At 32.9% G+C, this 22,285-nt stretch overlaps 1 protein-coding gene, 1 long non-coding RNA gene and 1 pseudogene across 2 annotated transcripts; all 3 read left to right on the forward strand.

The window, feature by feature from the left end:
- Positions 1-2,548, forward strand: part of LOC141612390 (laccase-4-like) — a 6,740-nt pseudogene extending 4,192 nt beyond the window's left edge.
- Positions 2,549-4,470: 1,922 nt separating this feature from the next.
- Positions 4,471-6,904, forward strand: LOC141615359 (uncharacterized). The gene is made up of 2 exons (XR_012529819.1): positions 4,471-4,855; positions 6,028-6,904. It is a non-coding gene; the product is annotated as an uncharacterized LOC141615359 (long non-coding RNA).
- Positions 6,905-8,871: 1,967 nt separating this feature from the next.
- On the forward strand, positions 8,872-10,904 carry LOC141612391 (transcription factor DIVARICATA-like). Its single transcript, XM_074431154.1, has 2 exons — positions 8,872-9,702; positions 10,362-10,904. Exons 1-2 carry the CDS (start codon positions 9,296-9,298, stop codon positions 10,735-10,737), a joined length of 783 nt encoding a protein of 260 aa, XP_074287255.1. The 5' UTR covers positions 8,872-9,295; the 3' UTR covers positions 10,738-10,904.
- Positions 10,905-22,285: the final 11,381 nt, after the last annotated feature.

Genomic DNA, 22,285 nt, shown 5'->3' on the forward strand with positions numbered 1-22,285 from the left:
GTGGTGGAAAGCAGACACTGAAGCAGTAATTAACCAAGCTACAAAATCTGGATTACCGCCTAATATTTCCGATGCGCACATAATTAATGGCTATACCGGACCTGTTCGAAATTGCCCTAGTTCTTCTCAGAGTACGTACTATGTACGCTCATTTCATACGTGCATGCTAACATAATATCCGAATTCCTCCCATTCACTAAGGCACTTATATATTTTTAATTAAAATATTTTTTACAAAATATATATAAAAAAAAGTAAACAAATAACCGGGATAAAAAGAGTAATTTATAATACCACCGTCTTGACTTGAATGCCCTTGAATTATAATCCAAACTAACAATTGTATTGCAATTGAACAGGTACATACACCCTACACGTCGAGCAAAACAAGACATACTTACTACGCATAATCAACGCAGCAATTAACGACGAACTCTTCTTCAAAATCGCCGGTCACAAATTCACGGTAATCGAAGTTGACGCAAGCTACACTAAACCATTCACAACCGACACCATCTACCTCGCACCCGGCCAAACCACCAATGCACTACTACACTCTAATCAACCCCCCGGGAAATACTTAATCGCGATTTCCTCCTTCATGGACGCCCCTGTCGGCGTAGACAACATAACCAACTACGGTTTGTTGCGGTACAAACACGCCTTAACCAATTCTCACCTTGTTATCACTCAAATGCCACAAATAAATTCCACAATTTCTCAATTAAACTACACTAAATCGCTTAGAAGTCTTAATTCAATCAAATTTCCCGTTAAAATTCCGTTAAAAATTGATCATTCACTATTATTTACCATGGGTGTAGGGGTAAATCCTTGTGCAACATGTGTTAATGGTAGTAAACTTGTTGGTTCGATAAATAACGTTACATTTGTAATGCCGAGTTTTGCTCTGCTTCAAGCACATTATACTAACCTAAATGGTGTTTTTACCGATGATTTCCCGGGGAATCCTCCGATTAATTTTAATTACACCGGTAATTATACCGGAACTTTAGCTACTATGAATGGTACTAGGGTTTATAAGTTGCCCTTTAACGCGACGGTCCAAGTTGTGTTACAAGGTACTTCTATTATTGCACCCGAAAGTCATCCTATACATTTGCATGGGTTCAATTTCTTTGTGGTTGGAATGGGGTTAGGAAATTATAATGCAAGTACGGATCCTAAGAACTTCAATCTTGTCGATCCCGGTTGAGCGGAATACTATCGACGTGCCTACCGCTGGATGGGTTGCTATTCGGTTCCGAGCTGATAATCCAGGTATATATGGTCTTACTATTTGATTGAAGTTACAATATTTCCTCAATTTCACTATGAATTTTCTGTTTGACTTTTTAAAGTCAAAGTTTCCAAACTTTGACCTTAAATACATAGAAAAACATAAAAAAATTATAATATGATAATAGAATCCCCTATTTACTAAACCCGAATAGAGGGTCAAGGGCTCTTATTTTTTCCGCCTAAATAATATTTCCTAAAATAAAGTTATTTTTGATTTTTTCATTATTTTTATAAATAATATTTAAAACATTCTATATTATTTCACATTATACATAAATTTATCTCCATTATTATATGATAAAAAAACTGTATACTTTTTTTTTTAAATAATTGACATAAAAATTCGTCGACTTTTAATGAGAAGAATTTGCACAGAAAATGTTAATAGTAAAAATATTTCAAAAATAACATCATTAATTTCTCGGTAAAAAGAAAATTTTCATTAAAATATTCATTTCTATTTTTACAATTTTAATTTTTATTGACTTTTTAAATTAAAATAAAGTTAAACTAAAAAATAGTGAGTTATCAATTTAAAATCTTAAATACATAGAAAAACATATTAAAAAAAATCGTGATATGATACTAGAATGACTACATAAACAATTAAACAATTTTTCGGAAAAATTTAATTTCAATCAAAATAAGCAATATGTAAATGCTTAGAAATAAAGGTTAAAGTATTTTCTTAGAGACCGCAAAAGTCAAATAGAAAGATCTTTGTATTGTAGGTCAAATGTGAAACGGAGTAGATTTGATTATTTGAATCTTGGACATTGAACTAAGATGCCCTACAATGCTTGTCTCTTATTGACATAATATGTCAACTTAGTTAAAGAAAAGAAGGGACGGTTCGTCGCCATTATTCCGTCACAAAGCTTACTTTTGCGACGAAATAGTATATCACTATGCATACATGATTACATGTTACTTGTTTTCAGGTATATGGTTCATGCATTGCCATCTAGAGGTACACACATCATGGGGATTAAAGATGGCATTTTTAGTAGAAGATGGCAAAGGGCCTAATCAGGCAATAGTACCACCTCCTAAGGACTTACCCAAATGCTAAAGGTTTTGAGCTTTAAAACGAAGGCAGTGTACCCAATTTATTTGTATCATACATAGTGGACAAGAATATTCTTTGAAGATTCTCTTAAATTGGGATTTTAATTTGCAAATGTGTAAATTAATTACTCTATAATTGTTTTTCTTGCTGCTTTAACGTGAGTACGTGAATACAAGAGTGAATTGTTTTTACTTTATTATAAGCTTGTCACATTTCAGAACCTCCTTTTCTTTTTAATTTTATTTAAATCAAGTATAAATTGTTACAAGATTGAGAGTTGTGACGATTACAAGTAAAATTTTGTGATCTTTTCTATGTCTCTACATATTAGAGACATGGCTAATAAAGAGGCTCTAACTAAACCATGCAAATGCCAATAATATTGCATGCCTATGAGGTATAATAAGAGATATTTTGAGTATGTTAAACTCTATTTTCATTTAGAACTGCCATAAAATGATGAAAACTTTATTTGGAATGATGTTTCTTCTTTTATTGAGAACTTTTGTATTTAGACTCCCTGACTTGTTTTTTCGGTTTGTAAACTCAGTTTTTTAATTTAAGCTCATATTTTACCCAAAAAAACCCTATTTTCATTTCGTGGCACAAGCTATGAGACCGACGAAAATAATTAAGGTTTTCCTTTTTTTAAATGATTATTAAGTCGTAATTTCATAAAAAAGTAATGATACCAATATTAAATAATATACTCTTTTTATCCCAATTGCTTATTTACGTTTTATATTCTTTGTAATCGAGATATCTATAACACTCATATTAAGGTTCAGAATCTTTGTGTCTCTTTCAATTTTACTCCACGTGCCGTATAAATCTGAATTATTGTCACATTAGTGAAACCATTGTAAATAACAATGCAAGTATGCGGATGCTACATGTGTTCCGAATTTTTTTGCTCTTTATAATCCCTCTATCACGTCAACTTTTTTTTCATATTATCGTTGTTACTCCCTCTGTTTCGCTTACATCCCCATTTGACGACTTCTTCATGTAAAAAGTTAAATAGTATTAATTGAGTGAAATGAACTTATATTAAACTGATAGTAAATTGGATTCATACTCGTATATGAGACCATTTCATAATTAAATGTGTCGCCACCAAATTAAGGTCATATTTGTTCTCTCAATTTATTTAAATTAATAAGTGTATGTGAGAGAAAGCGTCCAATAATTAAGCTTGTTGAACTATTATTGAATTATTAACAATTCATGTCCAATAATATAAGACGGTGACTAGGTTTTCACTCGTGTCGACAACAAGTGTCTCAAATTGAACAATATCCCACAATCATAAAATTTATTTATAATACGTATTTTCATTTTGCTCGACGGTCGGTCACACAAGAGCATCAATCCATAATGCGATGATGTGGAAAAATTAAGTGCAACTTTTTATACAAGTGCCACAACCACACCTTCCAATAGTAAGCTATGCTCCAAGCCTTTTAATAAGAATCTCTATTGTTTACGTTAGCAAAATGTCATCTCTCTTGAGATATTGGCCCGGATGCCAAATAATTGCTAATAACAAAGTTAGGGATAGACAATTTATTATGTTCGAGATTCAACGATAAAGCTTATTATGAGCAGTGGCGTTTTTAGGATTTCGATGAAGGGGTTTGACTTTACGTAGAGAACTTTTGTTATCTTAAAAAGTCAAAACCCCCATTTTACTACTCCCTCCCATCCAGACCAAAGGTTACAGTTGCTTTATCACACTTGTCGAGACACGTTTTGTAACGTGCATACCTTTAGTTACACATTATTAAAAATTATAAAAATTTGATATTCTTATAGCATTCATGACGATAAATCAAACAAGATCTCACATGACTATATTTTGTCTTATAGATTAAGAATAATATCAAAGATTCCCTACGACCATGAATAGTGCCAAAAAGCAACTGTAACCTTTGGTCTGGATGGGAGGAAGTATTAAGTATACTTAACATTTATGTACAATAATAATATAAATTCAAAAAGAAAACAAAAATCAAAAGAAAATCAATGAGAAATAAATTAAAAAACAAAATGCCATCCATGAATTCGCTCATTAAGTTGATTAAATAGCCAACAATTAGCGTCGATCGGGCCTAATTATCTTTTGAAAGGTATGTTTATTACAAAACTAAATTCAAAACTGCAGGTAGGAGTAGTGCTTGAACCCGCGTCCTACGATAACTACACCCTGGTGATTCATACTCACTCTCATTTAAATCTATATAAAATAATAAAACAACAACCAAAACACTTTTTTTTCCCGCCTACTACCGATAACTACTTCTCATAAACGAGTTTGCTTCACACAAATATTTCTCCATACATAAACTATCACATCTACCTCCGTGCTCACGATTTCAGGTAATAGATTAAGTTATTTTTCTGTGCGGATTATTGTTTTACTTATCTTCCTTTTTTTTTTTTTGCAGATTATTGTCTTTTCTATCCAGATTAATATCACATTGGGTAATTTTTTTTCAATAATTCACTTTAATGTCGTCGTTTTAAATCTTTCTTTTTCTCTTCATCTATGAGTTGCTTATTGTGCTTATCGATTGTTTTTATGGATTGCTGATTGTTTTTCGCTATTCAATCTCATATGTGTCTTGCTATTGCTATTTTGCCATTATGTATTGACATTTGATATTTCAATAGCAGTAGCTTTTCATTTTATACGTAAGGCATTCTAGATGTTCGACAAAATGCTAGAACGAGAATTAATATTCAAGGTTTGTCTGGTGTTCACCATTTCAAAAACAGTTTAATTATCATTTAACAATTTGTTTCATGTTTTTTTTTTTTTTTTAAAAAATCATAAATAGGAAAAATAACAAGATTACTACTATTCCCAACCTTTGAGTATACTCCCTCCCAGTCGCTATAATGTTCCCTCTTTCCCAAAACGGATTATTCAAGTAATGTTCCCCTTTCTATTTTTAGAAACTTTTACTCTTATTTTATTCATTCCTCTCTCCTATCACCAAACCCACACAACTCTTTTACTCCTATTTTATTACTTTTTTTTATGTTTTGGCCCCACAATTTTTTATTTAACTACTAATAATTCATCTCTCTCTCCTATCACCAACCCCACACAACTCTTTTACTCCTATTTTAATATTTTTCCTTAAGTATCGTGCCATTATCAAAGGGGAACATTATGACGACTGGGAGGGAGTATGTTATTGGAGTTCCAGACACAATTAGCCAAAATTAAAGATATCTCAATTTGAACCACACATGTATGTAATATTTGGTCTTAGGACATATAATTGCAACATTTAGGCTCCCACATTTAAGATAGCGCGATTCAAGCTTTCAAATAAATCGCTCTGGCCAATTGCAATAATGACATTTCCAACTCGCATTTTTATATTGTTAGATATAAGAGGCGCTGAGACGGGCTAATTATTTTAATAACTGTTTTGCGTTAAGTAGAAAATATCAATATCATATACTGTATAAATTATAAAATGAGATAGAGAGAATGACTGTCTATACTTGGTAGAAGCACTATCTATCTTTTCATAGTGTACATGTGAGGCCCATCCAAGAAATGGTAGAGCTAAGATCATGTTCATGTTTAGCTAAAACTCTCTATCTAACCTCATCTCTGATCGTTTTAACCACCACCTCAGGATGGAGAATGGAGTTGGTGTGCTTGCAAGAATTCCGAGCCCACCAAATATGATAAAAGAGGGCCAAGATTACAGCAGACAATGCATCATTCTCAAACCTTGAATGAAAGTTGTTCCTCCACCACCACTTAACAGCCCCAGTCACTGGAATAATGGAATAGTAGCCTGGCACCATCGAGCAGTCAATGCAACACATACACCTTCTACTGTTATTACATTGAAAGAAGAGATGTTTATGGTCTTCTCTGTTATGTTTTTATAACAATGATATCTCTAAAATGCGACTATCTTTGAGGACCTACCCCCGATCCTTTTAGTAAACTGATCGGATTCGAGAGACTTGTGGCAGATTACTCTCAGTAACAAGGTTATTCAAGGAAATATAGAAAATTCAAGGGCTTCACTAACTTCTTGGGTTCCAACACTTGGGGATTGCATTAAATTTAACACTGATGGAGCCCTATTTATTTGATTGTAGAGAAGTCGGTCTTGGAGTTGTGGGAAGGGTTAAAGACGGGACGATCATGGCTATGTCGAATTGCAGTGTAAGGGCAAGTTGGAAAGTGCATGTTGCTTAAGGAATTGTAGCTTGGTTCGGGATGGAAATAGCCAGGCGATGGGACTACATAGAATTGTTCTTGAAAGCGACTCGGCAAAGCCTGTGAACGAAAAGACTAAAGGGAAAGTGGGGAAACTGTCCATGGTTTTTAATTATTGATGACATTCTAGAGTATTTCCGGGAAAGTGGGGAAACTGTCCATGGTTTTTAATTATTGATGACATTCTAGAGTATAGGAAATATTTCTCTTTCATTCGTTGTAATCATGTCAAACGGGAGGGAAATACTGTTGTGAATAAGGTAGCCAGACTTTGTCCACGTGTTTATGTTTTATTGGTGGTGTATAGAAGATTCTATACACCGAGTGTAACTGTAGCATCTTCCATGGGATGGAAGGGGTACTTATTTGGCAATGAATTTAGATGTTACATGTCCCGTCAGGCCGTCATTGACATGGACAAGATTTTATTGTTCTGTATATATTTTTGAAACCATTTAAGTACTATTTTATATATACCCGTGCAAAATTTTGCACGGGTCTAAACTAGTATGGAGTATATTTCTCCCTCCGTCCTAGTCAATTATTATCAGTTTTCATTTTCGAGTCAGTGAAAATTTAACTGAACTCTCTATGTATAACTCTACTGAAAACGTCTCTAATTATTATGTGACATTGTGACCGTCTAAAATTCATATTTTTCAAAAGCATAAAATTAGTGAAAATGAATAAAAATATAAGTGGCATTGACTCGCATGGAATTCATGCCAGTTTGGCGCACCACATATTGTGTTGCTAAGAATAATGACTCAATGAACATATCACACATATGAGACTGACAATGATATGGAGCACTGAGCAAGAGTGGGGACTCTCACACGTACTAAAGCCTCCAATCATCGTCAACCAATGAGCCTTTTTCTTGGTACCATGTCACCTTCCTTTTTCACTATCCAATTATATCAATTTTTCTCTTAATTTTCTAAATGATATGGAAATTAGCACTTTATTTGTGCAATTGAACAAAGTTTATAGGTTCATATGTCCTACATTACATATCTATGATTCTCTATAAACTTTTTCGGAAATTTGAGTTTTTATGAAACCATTTTATAATTTGAAGTAAATATAATTTTGGCGATAATAAAATAAGTTAGTATTCTGTATTTATTAATGAAATTGGTCATAATTTATGATAAAATGTAGCATAATGAAGATTCGTACTAAATAAAAGTCACTTTAAGTCAATACTAATAATGAGACAATTACGGAAAAACAAATAAAGGAGCACAGAAAAAGTGATCTCTCAATAACATAGCGAGACAATGCTTCTCGCATATTTATGTTTTCAAAATTATTCTGTTAAATCATTATATATTAATATAATGTACCCCTAAATCATAAAGTAAAACACAATGTAGAGAGAGAGTGTCACTTTCACATATTTATTGCATGCAGTGGCGGAGTCAGAATTTGAACTTAAGAAGGGCGAATTTTTTTAGGAAAGGCGAAAGAGTAATTATATAAGGGACACTCTAATTTGTTTTTGGAAAATTTAACTAAAAACCACAAAAATCTTGTCCGTCAGAGGAAGCGAGCGCTCCAACTAACCCCTTAGCTCCACCACTGATTAATGATTACATGTATATAATTTCAAATATTTACCGCATGAAAGTAATTTTATCATCCATGTAATATTACTCTCAATAACTCGAGTTTTTGGGATACCACCATAACACATTAACACCCATTTGCATTATTGGTGTTTAACACTATGTACCAATAATGTCTTTTGGCTCAATATGACAAAGATGATGTATAATTTTCATGATAATATTATTACCTCCTCTATTTATAAAATTTATGTCACATGAATGTTATTTCAGGACATTATTTCCAAAATTCTCTCGAAATATTTATAAAAACATCATCTAGCAAATTCTTATATAAACATTCCTCTTAATATATTGCTTTAAATTAAAATGAGGATGAGCTAGTATTTAATGTTAGAGAGGTGAGAAATTTTTAGTGAAGGTGAACTATTAGTACAATATATAATATAATATAATATAATATACAGTCAAACAAATTCAAAAATTTCAACTAAAACCTCAATTTTTCACTGTTCAGCGAAGGCGACCGTTCTTGCTAACCTTCTTCAACAAAGTTATCATCCGAAAAAACGAAACAATATACCCACAAAAAAAACAGGGGATTAAAATTATTGTGATAAAGTGCACTAAATCAAGAGGCTTATAATATATACACAGTCACTTCAAACTTTATTGTAATTATTCTCATTTAAGTAATGCTTCTTTAATTAACTAATTAATTAACCCACCCCCTCATTTATCATAAACCCTCCTCTATCCTTCTAATTTAAGCTCTAAAAACAACTCTAGAAAATTCATCTCTTGCTTTTCCATCTCTTACAAATTATTTGAGTTCATCTCTTCAATCAAAACCTTTATTTTCTTTATTTCATGTAATTTTTTGTTTCTTACATAAAATTATAATCTTGGTAAATTGTTCATAAATTTATACTCCCTCTTCTTCATTTAAGTATGCATGCATGTAGGTATTTTTAGTATAAATTTTTTAAGATTTTCTTCTCTACAAATTGTTTCAAATTTACCTAAATTCAACTATTTACTACCATGAATCTCAAGTAAGCTCAAAAGGGTAAAACAAAAAACAATTTTTTTAAAAAAATGGGAGCAATATATCCAACATCATCCATGTTCAATCCTCAACACAATTGGTTCTTTGAAGGGGGTTGTAAAAGCACAATATGGACAAAAGAAGAAAACAAGAAATTCGAAAGCGCGCTCGCAATATTCGACGAAAACACACCAGATAGATGGTTCAAAGTTGCATCAATATTACCAGGGAAATCAGTGGTGGATGTGATGAAACAATATGAAGAGTTGATTGAAGATGTGAGTGATATTGAGGCGGGTTTGGTACCGACTCCTGGGTATCTTACCTCTGCTTTTACACTTGATTTGGTTGATGATACAAGGTTTGATCATCTTAGAAAACGGTCTAATGCTTCTTTGTCTAGGCCTTCTGATCATGAGAGGAAAAAGGGTGTTCCTTGGACTGAAGATGAGCATAGGTAACTTTTTTTAATCTTGGGTGTTATAACTAATTCTAGAAGTAGCAGTCATTCGACCCAGTTCTCGACGTGATTTTCATTAAGGGACTGGGCAATAGCGAATCCAGAAAAATTTCTTTCCGGGGTCTTGATTAATATTTAAAATCTATATACACATAAAAAAGTTACTTCTATAAATTTATTTTTTTAGCGTGAAAATTAAACAAAATACGCAAAAAAGAATTCTGTTTCTGGTGTACGCGCACCCCGGAATGTTGTTAGTAGATCCGCCGCTGGGAATGGGTTAGTTAATGTTTAGTTACCAATTATACCGATTAAGTCCTGGTCTAGTGGTTAAGACTGTCATCGGAAAATCTTAAGCTTGTTTAGTTTGTGATTTTTTTGGAAACCAGTCTATTTGTGTTTCTAACATAAGATTAAGACTACGTATATCTAACATAATGTTAATGCTGAAGGCTTGTGAATTGAAGTACGAGTATTAATCCCTCCAATTCGACTTCTTGTTTACGTTTTTAGCTAATCTTTTGTAAAAAGTATTTTTAATAATGAAATGTAAACAATCAGTTGAATGGGAGATTTTTAACTGCGTTTGATGTGTTACTGGGAGTAGTCCGACTGTCCGAGTGATAATCTGTATCGCGATGAATCATGTTTTGCAGGCGGTTTTTACTTGGTCTGCAGAAGCAAGGAAAAGGGGATTGGAGAAATATATCAAGAAATTACGTGATCACGAAAACCCCGACTCAGGTGGCTAGCCATGCTCAAAAGTACTTCCTAAGGCAAAATTCAGGAGTCAAGGAGAAAAGGAGACCTAGCATTCACGATATCACTACTGCTAATATCAGTGAATCTTCACCACCCCTCTCAGATTTTGATCAGAAGCCGAACCTGCAGAAATCGATCAACATTGTGCCTAAGATGGTACTCGATTGGAGGAACAACAACGGTGACGCCCCTTTCATGGTTTTCAACGGCCATGGACGACAAAACTTGTACAGTGGTGCTTACCAAGGCGCTTATGTAAGGTCTAATTAGTACTCGTAGAGTCTTAGTATTGGAAGCATTTTAATTAGAGTCGAAATCGTCTGGTAATTAAATTTACTCTGAGTTTGTAGGCATTAACAACATTGTGTAAGTATCTTCATCTTCTTAAGGCTGTGAATGTATAATATTTTAATTATGATGTTGATTGTTTGCATGGTTCAGTCTGATTATTCGGAATTAATTAGAAGTATCTGACATGGGTAAGTGTCAAGTTTAAGACTCCGTAGTTAAGTATAAGTTACTGTCAAGGGTAGATTAGCTTAAAATAAAAGTCTTGTGAAATTTTGAGTTGTTGGGTTGTTATTTGTGGCCAAATCATGTCAAATTCTGAATTAATGCAAAAGAGTCCCTTCTACTTAAAACTTTTCCAAATTTAGATAAGCAAAATACAAATCAAATTGAAATGAAATGCAATAATTAAGAGCACAACTGACCAACTTACCACTAAAAGTTACAACAACATTAAATTTAATTACAACAGATAAATTCACTGAATTGACACGTTTTAAAACCGTGTGATCGTGTCAACTCGCTTTTTATTTGTACCATAGATATCCGAAAGCAACTTTTTTATGTTTTTAACATAGGAATAAGACTGGATATGTCCGATTCTGCATAATCGACACGAGACGGGGCTGGACCTACCAATTGGAATATCACTATTGTTCAAGAGGACAGGTGAATAACATGGGTGTAATATGAAAATGTTTCAAGGTGGAGATGCCTTTTAATTTGGAATGACAAGCACATACACCTACTAAAAAAAAAAAGAAGAATCTAGAAAAGTAGGATGGTGAAACCAATGTCATTCCAAAAGCTGCAGCCAAAATTTAGTGATCCAAGGGTGGTTACTTTTTAGGCTAAAGTTCTTTGAATCTAATTGCTTGCTTTCATAAATCAGGAAGTCTTGCTGAAAACGGGTTGGATCAAATGACGGATAATGTCACTCATAAAACGAATAAGGGGGACAAGGTGGGGGCACCTCCATGTGTTTCTCTCTCTCCTCTATTTGGATCATTTGTGAGAGAAAATGGTATCCGTCACTCCAAAGTGACGGATACGTGCCGTCACAAATGAGATTTTGTGTTCATAAATTCTAAAAAAATTCTAGTTTAAGATAGAAATAAGAAATGATTTAGATATATATGTAAGACAAAAGGCAAAAGTACATAAAATGACAAACTCTTCGTATCTCATAAATGTATACAGTATACAATAACGTTTAACTCGCTTTACTTTTAAGACGGAAAAACATAAGGACATTTTTTCAGCCATCTATTTGAGTTAAGTGGATCTAACATGGCCCAAATGACTAACAATTCATTACCGTCACTTGGCAAATTGGGGTGATTATGAACTCCATTAACAATAAAATAAAGTACTTTCTAGGTTGTAGTTATCAGCTTATTAAAAGATCCTTATGCTAAACAAATTCCTCTTTTTTTAAACAAGCTTTATTATCTAAGGAGTTTTGTTCTTTCTTGAGAAAGGGAGTCACAAAGACGACTTTTGAAACTCATCGGATGACAAATAGCGTTATGCGCTGAGTTTTGGCATACCACAACTAATGATAACAATGACAATCGAATTGAAACCCTTTCAACTAAGGAGCCATGATACTAGTAACGTTTCCGACCGTATAGGAAATTATAGGGGTAGAATATAATTTAATTAGTTGTTTGTGTTCCGGAGAGTCAAAATATCAACTAACTTGAACCGGTGACTAAACAGTCTGGTGTCTCATAATTCTATGATGTTGCCTATATTATAAAGGTCTGTGCACATTAGCCCATCACATCAAAGTGACAGGATTCGAAGTGTAATGGTCACACCACTACACAAGCATCAATCCAGACAAGCTTCCTTGAGTCTAAAACAACATCTCTCTTTTCATCCCTAGACTTCTATTCGCGAGAGTAGGAAGTTTATTAGCTTGACTAAACTAATAAATAAGGCTAATAAGGAAAAGGACGAGCAGACTGTTGAGGCTTTTTTTTTATATAAACCTATTAATTCATCGTTAAATTTTTTTTATTTAATAGATTCATTTCATAAAAGAGGTCCAAAGAGACCTTTTTGGGATATGCCATTTTTACCAATTTCAGTCGAGAATTACCGTGTTTTGTTAAAAATACCACACCTCGCTTCTGAAAATTAAAAATAACAATGGTAGTGCCTGTTTTAAAGAGTATAATGCTACACGCATGCTTATATTATATTAGTACTATTAATATTGCCATTAATCATAATAATATAATAGTAAATAAATATATTAAATATAAATATAATAATATAAACAATAATAATAATAATAATAATAAATATTGAAAAAAATATTTCTATAATAATAATAATAATAATAACAGTAAATAAATTAATATAATATTAATGATAATAATAAGAATATAAAATAAGAGTAATAATATTAATGTTGAATAAACTAATCTCAACTTAATAGAACTGAACTGAACTGAACTGAAATTAATAGGGCTGAACTGAACTGAACTTATAATAACTGAAATTGAGAAAACGGATTGTACATTAGATGTACTACCTCACACTTGATGAGTTTTTGAGTTTTTGTGTATTTTTTTTGAGTTTTATAAAGTTTATAAATAACATTTTAGTTTCAAGACGTTAAAAATTAAATTTTTTCTGAGCATATATGTAATTTTTTTGAGTTATAATGTAACTTTTTGAGATTAATGTTTAAGTAAATGAACTCAAAAACTTTATAATAAAACTCAAAATTTTTAAATTAAAACTCAAAAACTTTATCTAAATACTCATAAACTATACCATCTGATGTATCACATCAGATGTATAATTCACTTACTGACTGAAATTAAATCCAAAAAAATATGGTAAAAATGAAGCTAAACTGAACTAAACTGAAAAAGGTTGAAAATAAGCCAGAAAAAATCGAACCCTACTAAAATATAGGCTTAAAAACTAGTCCAAGTAGAACACAATACGGCTATTCAAATCTTCAATTACTTTATACCCTTTTACCCATGCAATCATCGAAGAAATTAGGGTTTGTGTCGATTTACCCCTCTTCATCATATCATAATTCTCATGCTTTTTGTCAATTTTACTCGATCAAATGTATTATAACTTATTATATTTAATTAATTGCGAATTGCAGAATTTGAAGGAAAGACAATATGACAAGCAAAACGATGAATGACAACGAGGATCGCAGGTATGTCTATCTTTTGTTTAATTAATACTATTAAATTTGTGTTTGATTTTCATTTGTTAATTTCTCGTTGGAATTTCACAGGGTTTTGGATTGCTTCTACACTCAATTCGGAACCAAGTTGTTTGTCGAGAACGGTGTTCTCTGTTCTAATTGATCCAAACTTCATATCTGTACCTTCACCAACTTTGGTCGGGTAAGCGCGCCTTTAATCAAATTCATGTTTATACTGTCTAAAATGTACGTAGTAATGCGATCCCTCCATTCAACTCCACTTTACATGTATTTCTTTTTCGTTTATTCAACTCCACTTTATATGTTTCCTTTTTAGGTAAAAAAATGACAATTCTATCTTTATTCACACTCCATATTTACAAAAAAAGTCATTCATACCCCACACTAATCCAACATAAAACCCCACCTTTATATTTTTTTAACATTTTTAACCCACTATTCTCTTTCCTATGTATTTTTATAGTTTTTTTAATCCGCTCCTTAATATCCGTACTAAAAGCAAACATGCCAAGTGGTGTTGAACGGAGAGTAGGCGATTTAGTTGCAATAGTCATATACGTAGTAATGCGATATTAGATAAATAATAGGCGATGTAGTTGCAATAGTCTAGCACAAAGTTGCTTCTTTGGAAGTTCATACTTCCGAAAAGTAACATATACTCCCTCCTATTCTATATATTCTTCCCTATTTCCTAAAACGGATTATTCAGGTTTTCTTCCCCTTTCTTACTTTGGAAACTTTTACTCTTATTTTATTCATTTCTCTCTCCTATCACCAAACTCCACCCAACTCTTTTACTCATAATTTATTACTTTCCTTAATATTTTGGTCCCACCATTTCTTATTTAACTCATAATTATTCATCCCTCTCTCCTACTACCAAACCCCACCCAACTTTTTACTCTTACTAGTTTTAAACTCGTGCAAAAAATGCACGGGTCTTAATTATAGGCGTTTTTATTGAATATATGAGCGTATAAATGAGGATTATTAAATGTTTAATGTCGTGACAATATAAATAAGTCAATAACAATTGGAGATTGGACGTACATATAAATTAAGTTACTCAAATTCGGTGTTCTATTTTTTTAAAATATGATTTTAGTTTATTTACCTCATAACGTTTAGTTTATTCGTAACTTTTAATTTATTTTGTTTTATTGGAGTTGTGTATATATACTCTAATATATGTCTTACAGGAAATATAAACAATGTAATAAAATTAAAAATAATCGGAAATTTCCTTGTAAAGTACGTTAGATATTGTATTAGATGTACACTTACTGCTGGCACAATTTATACACGATTTTACGTGATAATATTTTTTTTTACTTTTAAAAATAATAATAAATAAATTATTAAAATGGGATAAAATTGAATTTAATTATTGAAAACTTGTCAACGTAGACTTGACCTTTTAATTCGTTAACTCTGTCAACGACTTATTAGATTTAGAGATCTTAGTTCTTAAACAAATTATAGAATAAGATGGTCACCGTGAGACGATCATCTATTAGAAAAATTAATTCATTCTTTGCAATCAATAAATGTGTGAAGTTTGATTTTTACACAAATGAACCATTTTACATTGTGAGATCGTTTCACACAATAATTATTATCTTACTCGATATATTATAAGCTTAAAACTTACATAAAATTGGTAACCCAAGAGAAAATTAAACAATGCAATACTTATTATATAATCCGTATTTCCTACCCCACCACAAAACAAACTCTACTTACTTATCTACCTACTTTTTTTAGGAAACCATATTTACCCATATACTCTGTTCTAATCTCATTTCTTCCACCTTACATTTTACAAAAAAATAAATAAATAAATAATTTTAAGGCCCTGTTCTTTTGGACTTAAAGTCACTTAATATAAGTTCATTTCAGATCCCATAAGTTCGATTCGATTCGATTCGATCTTATAAGTTCGATTCGATCCTATAAGTTCGATTCGATTCGATCTTATAAATTCGATTCGATTCGAGATCTTATAAGTTCGATTCGGATCCTATAAGTTCGATTCGATTCGAGATCCTATAAGTTCAGTTCAGATCCTATACCTCACTTATTTTAAGTTCAGTTCAGATCCTATAAGTTTAGTTTAGTTCAGTTCAGATCCTATAAGTTCAGTTCAGATTCTATAAGTTTAGTTCAGTTCAGATCCTATAAGTTCAGTTCAGTTCAGATCCTATAAGTTAAGTTTAGTTTAGTTCAGATCCTTTAAATTCAGTTCAGTTCAGATCAGATAAGTTTCAGTCCAAAAGAACAGAGCCTAAATCATACAAAACCCTTTATCCTACTTGCGTTTAGTTACATCTTCCCCATAAATACAAAGTTTGCACACATTATTATGACCTTTAAAATACTCGTATAGCACATCGCTAATAGAACACGGACCATTAACACAGCCCATAAACGCAACCCATCTAACCCCACCCATAATAAGTCCAACTCTAACTATTTATTTGCCTCCGTAACTCACAGCTTTGCCTTTTACTTGCTCGACTCTCAAGTCTCAACCTCAGATATGGAATGTCAACCCTTTTCCTCACCATCTTATTAATCTTTTGTGTATTCTATAATTTCAAAATATGTGGCCATTTTATTTGCATGGTCTATGATTTAACATTATAAGCATCTATTTTGCAATCTACATGTATATTTTCTCCTTTTTTGTGTAGATTATTTCGATTGTTTTCATCATTTATACTTTGAATAAGGGGTGTTAATGTCCTATGACTGGATTATTAATTTTTCTGAAAGATTTATCTTATATTTTTCTTTTTATTACCTATTTTTCAAAATTTGTACTATTTTTTGTTGATCTTTAATATTTTGAAGATCACATCCAACTTTTTACCATTTTTTTTTTTTGCATTTTAATGGATTCATAGTAGATCCTTCATTTTAAGTGTTGTTTTGATGTGAAATGAATTGAATCGAATTTATTTTTGAACTCATGATAAAATTTGAATTAATAACAGTCATTTTTTTTTTTTGGGATTTATTTGAAGTAAATAAGTCGTTTTTTTTAACATTTTTTCAAGTCTGGAATATTGAAATGACATAATTTTTTTACTTTGTATTTTTTAATTGTATAATGTATGGTTTGTAATAGTATAATGTATAGTTTATTAGGTTGGTGTAAATTTGGCTCTCTAATTAAATAAGAGTAAGAGAGGAATAATAAAAGTCTAATTAAATCCACTAATGATAGTGGTGGTCCCCACATTTAAAAAAATTGGTTGTTTCATCCCTAAAAAATAGGAACCAATCAAAAAGCTTTAAAGAACCTAGCTTTTATACTAGGTAGATTTTATTCTTCTCCTTAATTCTCGTGCCCACAAACAAGGGGAAGAATACATAGAATTGGAGAGAGTATTATAGGCCCAAACGGTTGAGACTATGGTACTCTTTCACTTAGAAAAGGTGAATGATACTCCCTTCATACCAGATGAATGATAACATTGACCGTTTTGTCACTATTTATGGCGTAGAGAATTTTCGATAATATTCTTAATCTATAAGACGAAATATAGTCATGTGAGATCTTGTTTGATTTATCGTTATGAATGCTATAAGAATTTCAATTTTTTATAATTTTTAATAATGTGTAACAAAAGATATTTACGTTGCAAAACGTGTCTCGACAAGTGTGAAAAAGTCAATATTACCATTGGTTTGGTATGGAGAGAGTATTTGGTAAGGAACTAGAGTAATTTTAAGTGGACTCTTGCTATTAGCAAGTGGTTGAAAGGAAGTAATTTAGATCAGCCTCATTTAAGGGTGTCCTATATGGCGAACGCTCTACTTTGCTAGACCCATTCATGCTTGGGGAAGGTGGTTGTGACCACCCCACCCCAATTCTCATTCCCACTCGTTTGGTTCCCTTTAAAAGACTCGTCATTCTCATTAATTGGCTTCTCTCTAGCAGGAGACGCAAACCGACTGTTCACATCCCTATTCCACTGCCATTAACTTGATTCCCTTAGCAAGAGATTGAGAGCGCCCATTCTCAATTTACATTCCGCTCTCATTAACCTGATTCCCCCCAACTAGGACTTGACTTAGGCTTAGGCTGCTAAACCCTCCATCCCATTGCTCCCCTTCTCATGTTCACTGTCACGGTGACTAATGTGGGAAAGTCACAATTATCATTGTCCCCCTTTATCGTGCTTACCATGGCTGTTTTCGCCGTTCCCATCAGGGTTTTAAAACTCGGTATCGGTCGCGATCGCGGTTGCGGTCGCGGTGTCACGGAATCGGTCTTGTACCGCTTGCCGCGGACCAAAATTGCTCGTCGCGGTCGATTTTTGTTTTACAATGTTTTTTTGCTATATTTTTGTTTATAAGTATTTCTAATGTTATTTTATGTCTAAATATGTATAAAACAATGTTTTTAATAGTCTAATGAAAATCTCGGTGGATACATTAAGGATTTAGGCGATAAGAAGTTGAAGTCTGCATGGCGCCAAATGAAAAAGAAAATGGCAGTTGAGGGAGAAGTAGGTACCAGAAGAAAGAGGATGAATTGGAGAGTATAAAACAAATGAAAAAGAAAATAGCATGGAGGGAAAAATGGAAAAGTTGGCGCCAAAATTGTGAAAGGAAAAGAGTGGTGGAGCCCTCAAAGTAAAGTACTATAGAAATGAATATAAGAAATAGATAAGAAAAAGTTGTACATTGATAAATGACAATTGACTATTACAAATTTATAAAGTAGCCTTCTCTTCGTGAAATTACACCCATAAAAAACACAAAATAACAATTAATTATAATAATAACACCATAAAAAGACAAAATAATAATTAATTCTAATAATAACACAAATGGTGGTTGAAATATTTGTGGACCTTCATGAAATATTAATACCACATGGAGTGACGAGGCGGTTCTTCATAATCATATTGTTCATTTTGGTTTCCATTAAAAATCGACCTGGCATTAAATCCCCATGCTGTTTGATTTTGATTCGAGTGGCCATCCCATCCACTACGGGTCGAAGAAGTATCAGAACCATAAAACGATGGACTATGGTAATGCGTGTCTCCGTAATTGATGCTGCCATGATTATAGATATTTACACCTTGTGAGTTAGATATTGAGTCATATCCACTACTTGGTGGATATCCCGCTGGTTCACAATTGGGATAATATGGAAAATATGGGTCTATGTTTGAACCGACAGACTCATTTGCTACGGCATTTCCTGATAATCCTTGCCAAGAGTACTCATTGATATCCATATCATTGGCAACATTTTTTCCTTTACGGGCACGCTCGTACACTTGATCCAACATTGCAAAACCAGGTGGAGGGTCGTCATAATTCCCGAGTGGAACATTTGCATCTTCACCACTATACGAGTTCATATACTCACCGCGACCATCCCATCCATCATCTTGACCACCTCCATCGTCGTTCCCGTTTCCATCATCATCACTGCTCGGAGGAGTCAACACAGAATCCCTAGTGGGTGAAACTCTGTTCTGATATGCAAATTCTGGACGAACAACTCTATTACCTTCACCAGTCTCCCGGAAATTGGCATCATTCTCATCATCACTTACATATATCCACGATGTACCTTCAGCTTCCTTAAACGGCTCTACCTCCAACCAATTATTTATGGGATCTGAACAATCAAATATACTATCCAAGTTAATTGGATCAAAACTTGTAGCAATCTCCTTTTCGCTACGCCTCGTTTGGTGTTTTCTCTCTAACCACATGTTGTACCGCAGGTACACAATCTGGTGAAGTTTTTTGTACTTCAAACGGTTTCTTGTTTTTGTGTGAACAAGACTCCACATACTCCAATTCCTTTCACAATTAGAGGACGATGTGGTTTGACTTAACACCCTAACAGCTATTGCCTGAAGAGCAGAAGCACTCTCACCATACGTTAACCACCATGTAGCTGCATTCACGGAATTTACGAAATATCAACTGCAATTAAATTTGAATATTATTTCTATATTCTAGATTATTAAATTTTCAAACCAATGATACCTGGATCCATTAAGTTTATTGCTCTCTGAGCCACGGTACTTGCAAAACTATTCATGTTTTGCTCATACATGAACAACTATAAATAATAAAATTAGTAAATACCGTGCGAAACATTTATAATCATTATTTGTTAAACATATTTGATATTTTTGAAAAATTAGTAGGATATTACTCTAACCTGAGTTGATGCTCTAATGTGAGTGTCAATATCTGGCGCCAATTTTTCGATAACTTTCTTTACACCCTTCTTTATTTCTTTGTCGGTTGAAAGTTTATCCACTCCATACAAAAATTTGGGATTAAAGTAACATCCTTCAAATAAACATGAATTAAAGAATCAATAATAATTAGAAAGTTCAACATCTAACTAATAAATACGTGATATTACCTGCAACATGTAAATCTTGATGAAGTTGACCGTCCCATCTTTGTCGATCATGGCCCAACATTGCTTATAACTGGTACAATTTTCCTTAATAGCTAACTTGCATCGTTCCATGGCCTCATAGATATACCCCATAGTGGGTAGTGGATCTCCATCAACTAACCTTAATACTCGGACAATGGGTGCTTGAATTTTTAAGATTTCATCTGCCTTGTCCCAAAATTTAACTACTTCAGTTGATGGACTTCTAGAGAACAACTCACGGACTTCCACTTCAGTTTCATCAATACTATAATATCTGGTATTTATCCAACCAGGTGAATTAAACATATTCTGCAACGCAATCTTCAGATCTACAACACTTTCTAACATGATAAAATTTGTAGCAAATCGAGTCAACGATGGACGTAGCAATTCTCTATCGCCAGTGAATGTTTTCATGTAATTAGTTGCCCACTTATAGTGATAGATAAATCTAGTTACCTTTTGAGCTTGTTCAATAACTGCTTTAATGTTTTTCCTCTTACCCAAATCTTCTAAAAGAAGATCAAGGCAATGAGCTACACAAGGTGTCCAATATATGTGTGGATATTTTTCCATCAACTTTTTTCCACCTGCTTTAACCGCTGCCTCATTATCTGTTACAATTTGAATAACTCTATGCGGACCAATTTTCTTTACCACGTCCTTCATAAGCTTGAAGTAATAATTTGCATCCTTTCGCAAGACATGAGAAGCATCAACAGATTTATGAAAGATGGTACCACGAACTGAGTATATTAGAAAGTTAATAATGTGCATGTTCGTTGGCTCTGTCCAACCATCACACATTATTGACACACCTCTTTCATCCTATACTGGTTCGAGAGTCTTAATGAATTCCTTCATCTCATTATAAGCTTCAGGAAGATATATCTAAATAGAGAAATAAATTAGATACAAATACAGATACATAACATAAAAATTATGAAAATAGATGTCCACATTAGAGATACCTCGGATATGTCATATGCCGTAGGGGCTCGTACACCTTCGCCAACATCACGTATTGTTTGCATCAAAGGATTTGCATATGGAGACTTTATAGCTCTAAATGGAATATTAGTATCAATCATAAATTCCCCCAAGCTTTGATCAATTGCTTCTTTGCCTTTTTTAACCATGTGGTGCTAATCTTTGATTGTTTCTGTTTCGGATGATCTTTCTCAAGTTCAACGACTCTGGCCTTCAATCTAGATGTTGGGGTGGTATTGGGCTCAAACGTATGACCTCTGGTCCTAGTTTCTTGGACTGATCCTGATCAATGCAGTTGCGGGTTAACTCTAATACCTCCAGCACCACCAATATTTTGTTCGTACTGGCGACAGTGATCAGTCTCATGTTGCATTCGACTTTGATGTCTTGCATATGCTAATTGGTTGTCGTCATCATCATCTTCATTATCGTCATTTTCATTACCACTGGCACGATATGAACCTACAATATCCTCTTCAAATTCTCGGACACGTTTTTCTTTGTCTTTCTTTATTGCCTTGAAATTAACTAAAAGATCCCACATTTCCCTTCGAACATCCGGAGAAACTTTAGGACACCCGGAAACATTTCCTGCTTTGTTAGCTAGATGTTCCTTTAACCTTGTAATCCCTCCACTCATTTTCTTATTGCAAAACAAACATTGAACTCTTCGACCTCCCTTATCAAGTTTTGTTCCAAATCGCCATGCAACGTCTTCAATGTTAGGAATTTTCTAAAGAATTTCAAGACAATAAATTAATAAAATGTTTCATGCAATATTATAAAATATTGTTAAGGGAAATATTCAACTTAATTAATAAAATAAATATGATTAAGTTTCATACAATATTATAAAATTAGTAAACATATGAAATACATATTCAATAAATAACGTCGTC

The sequence above is a fragment of the Silene latifolia genome, chromosome 11 (assembly GCF_048544455.1).
Source record: "Silene latifolia isolate original U9 population chromosome 11, ASM4854445v1, whole genome shotgun sequence".
Lineage (NCBI taxonomy): Eukaryota > Viridiplantae > Streptophyta > Magnoliopsida > Caryophyllales > Caryophyllaceae > Silene > Silene latifolia.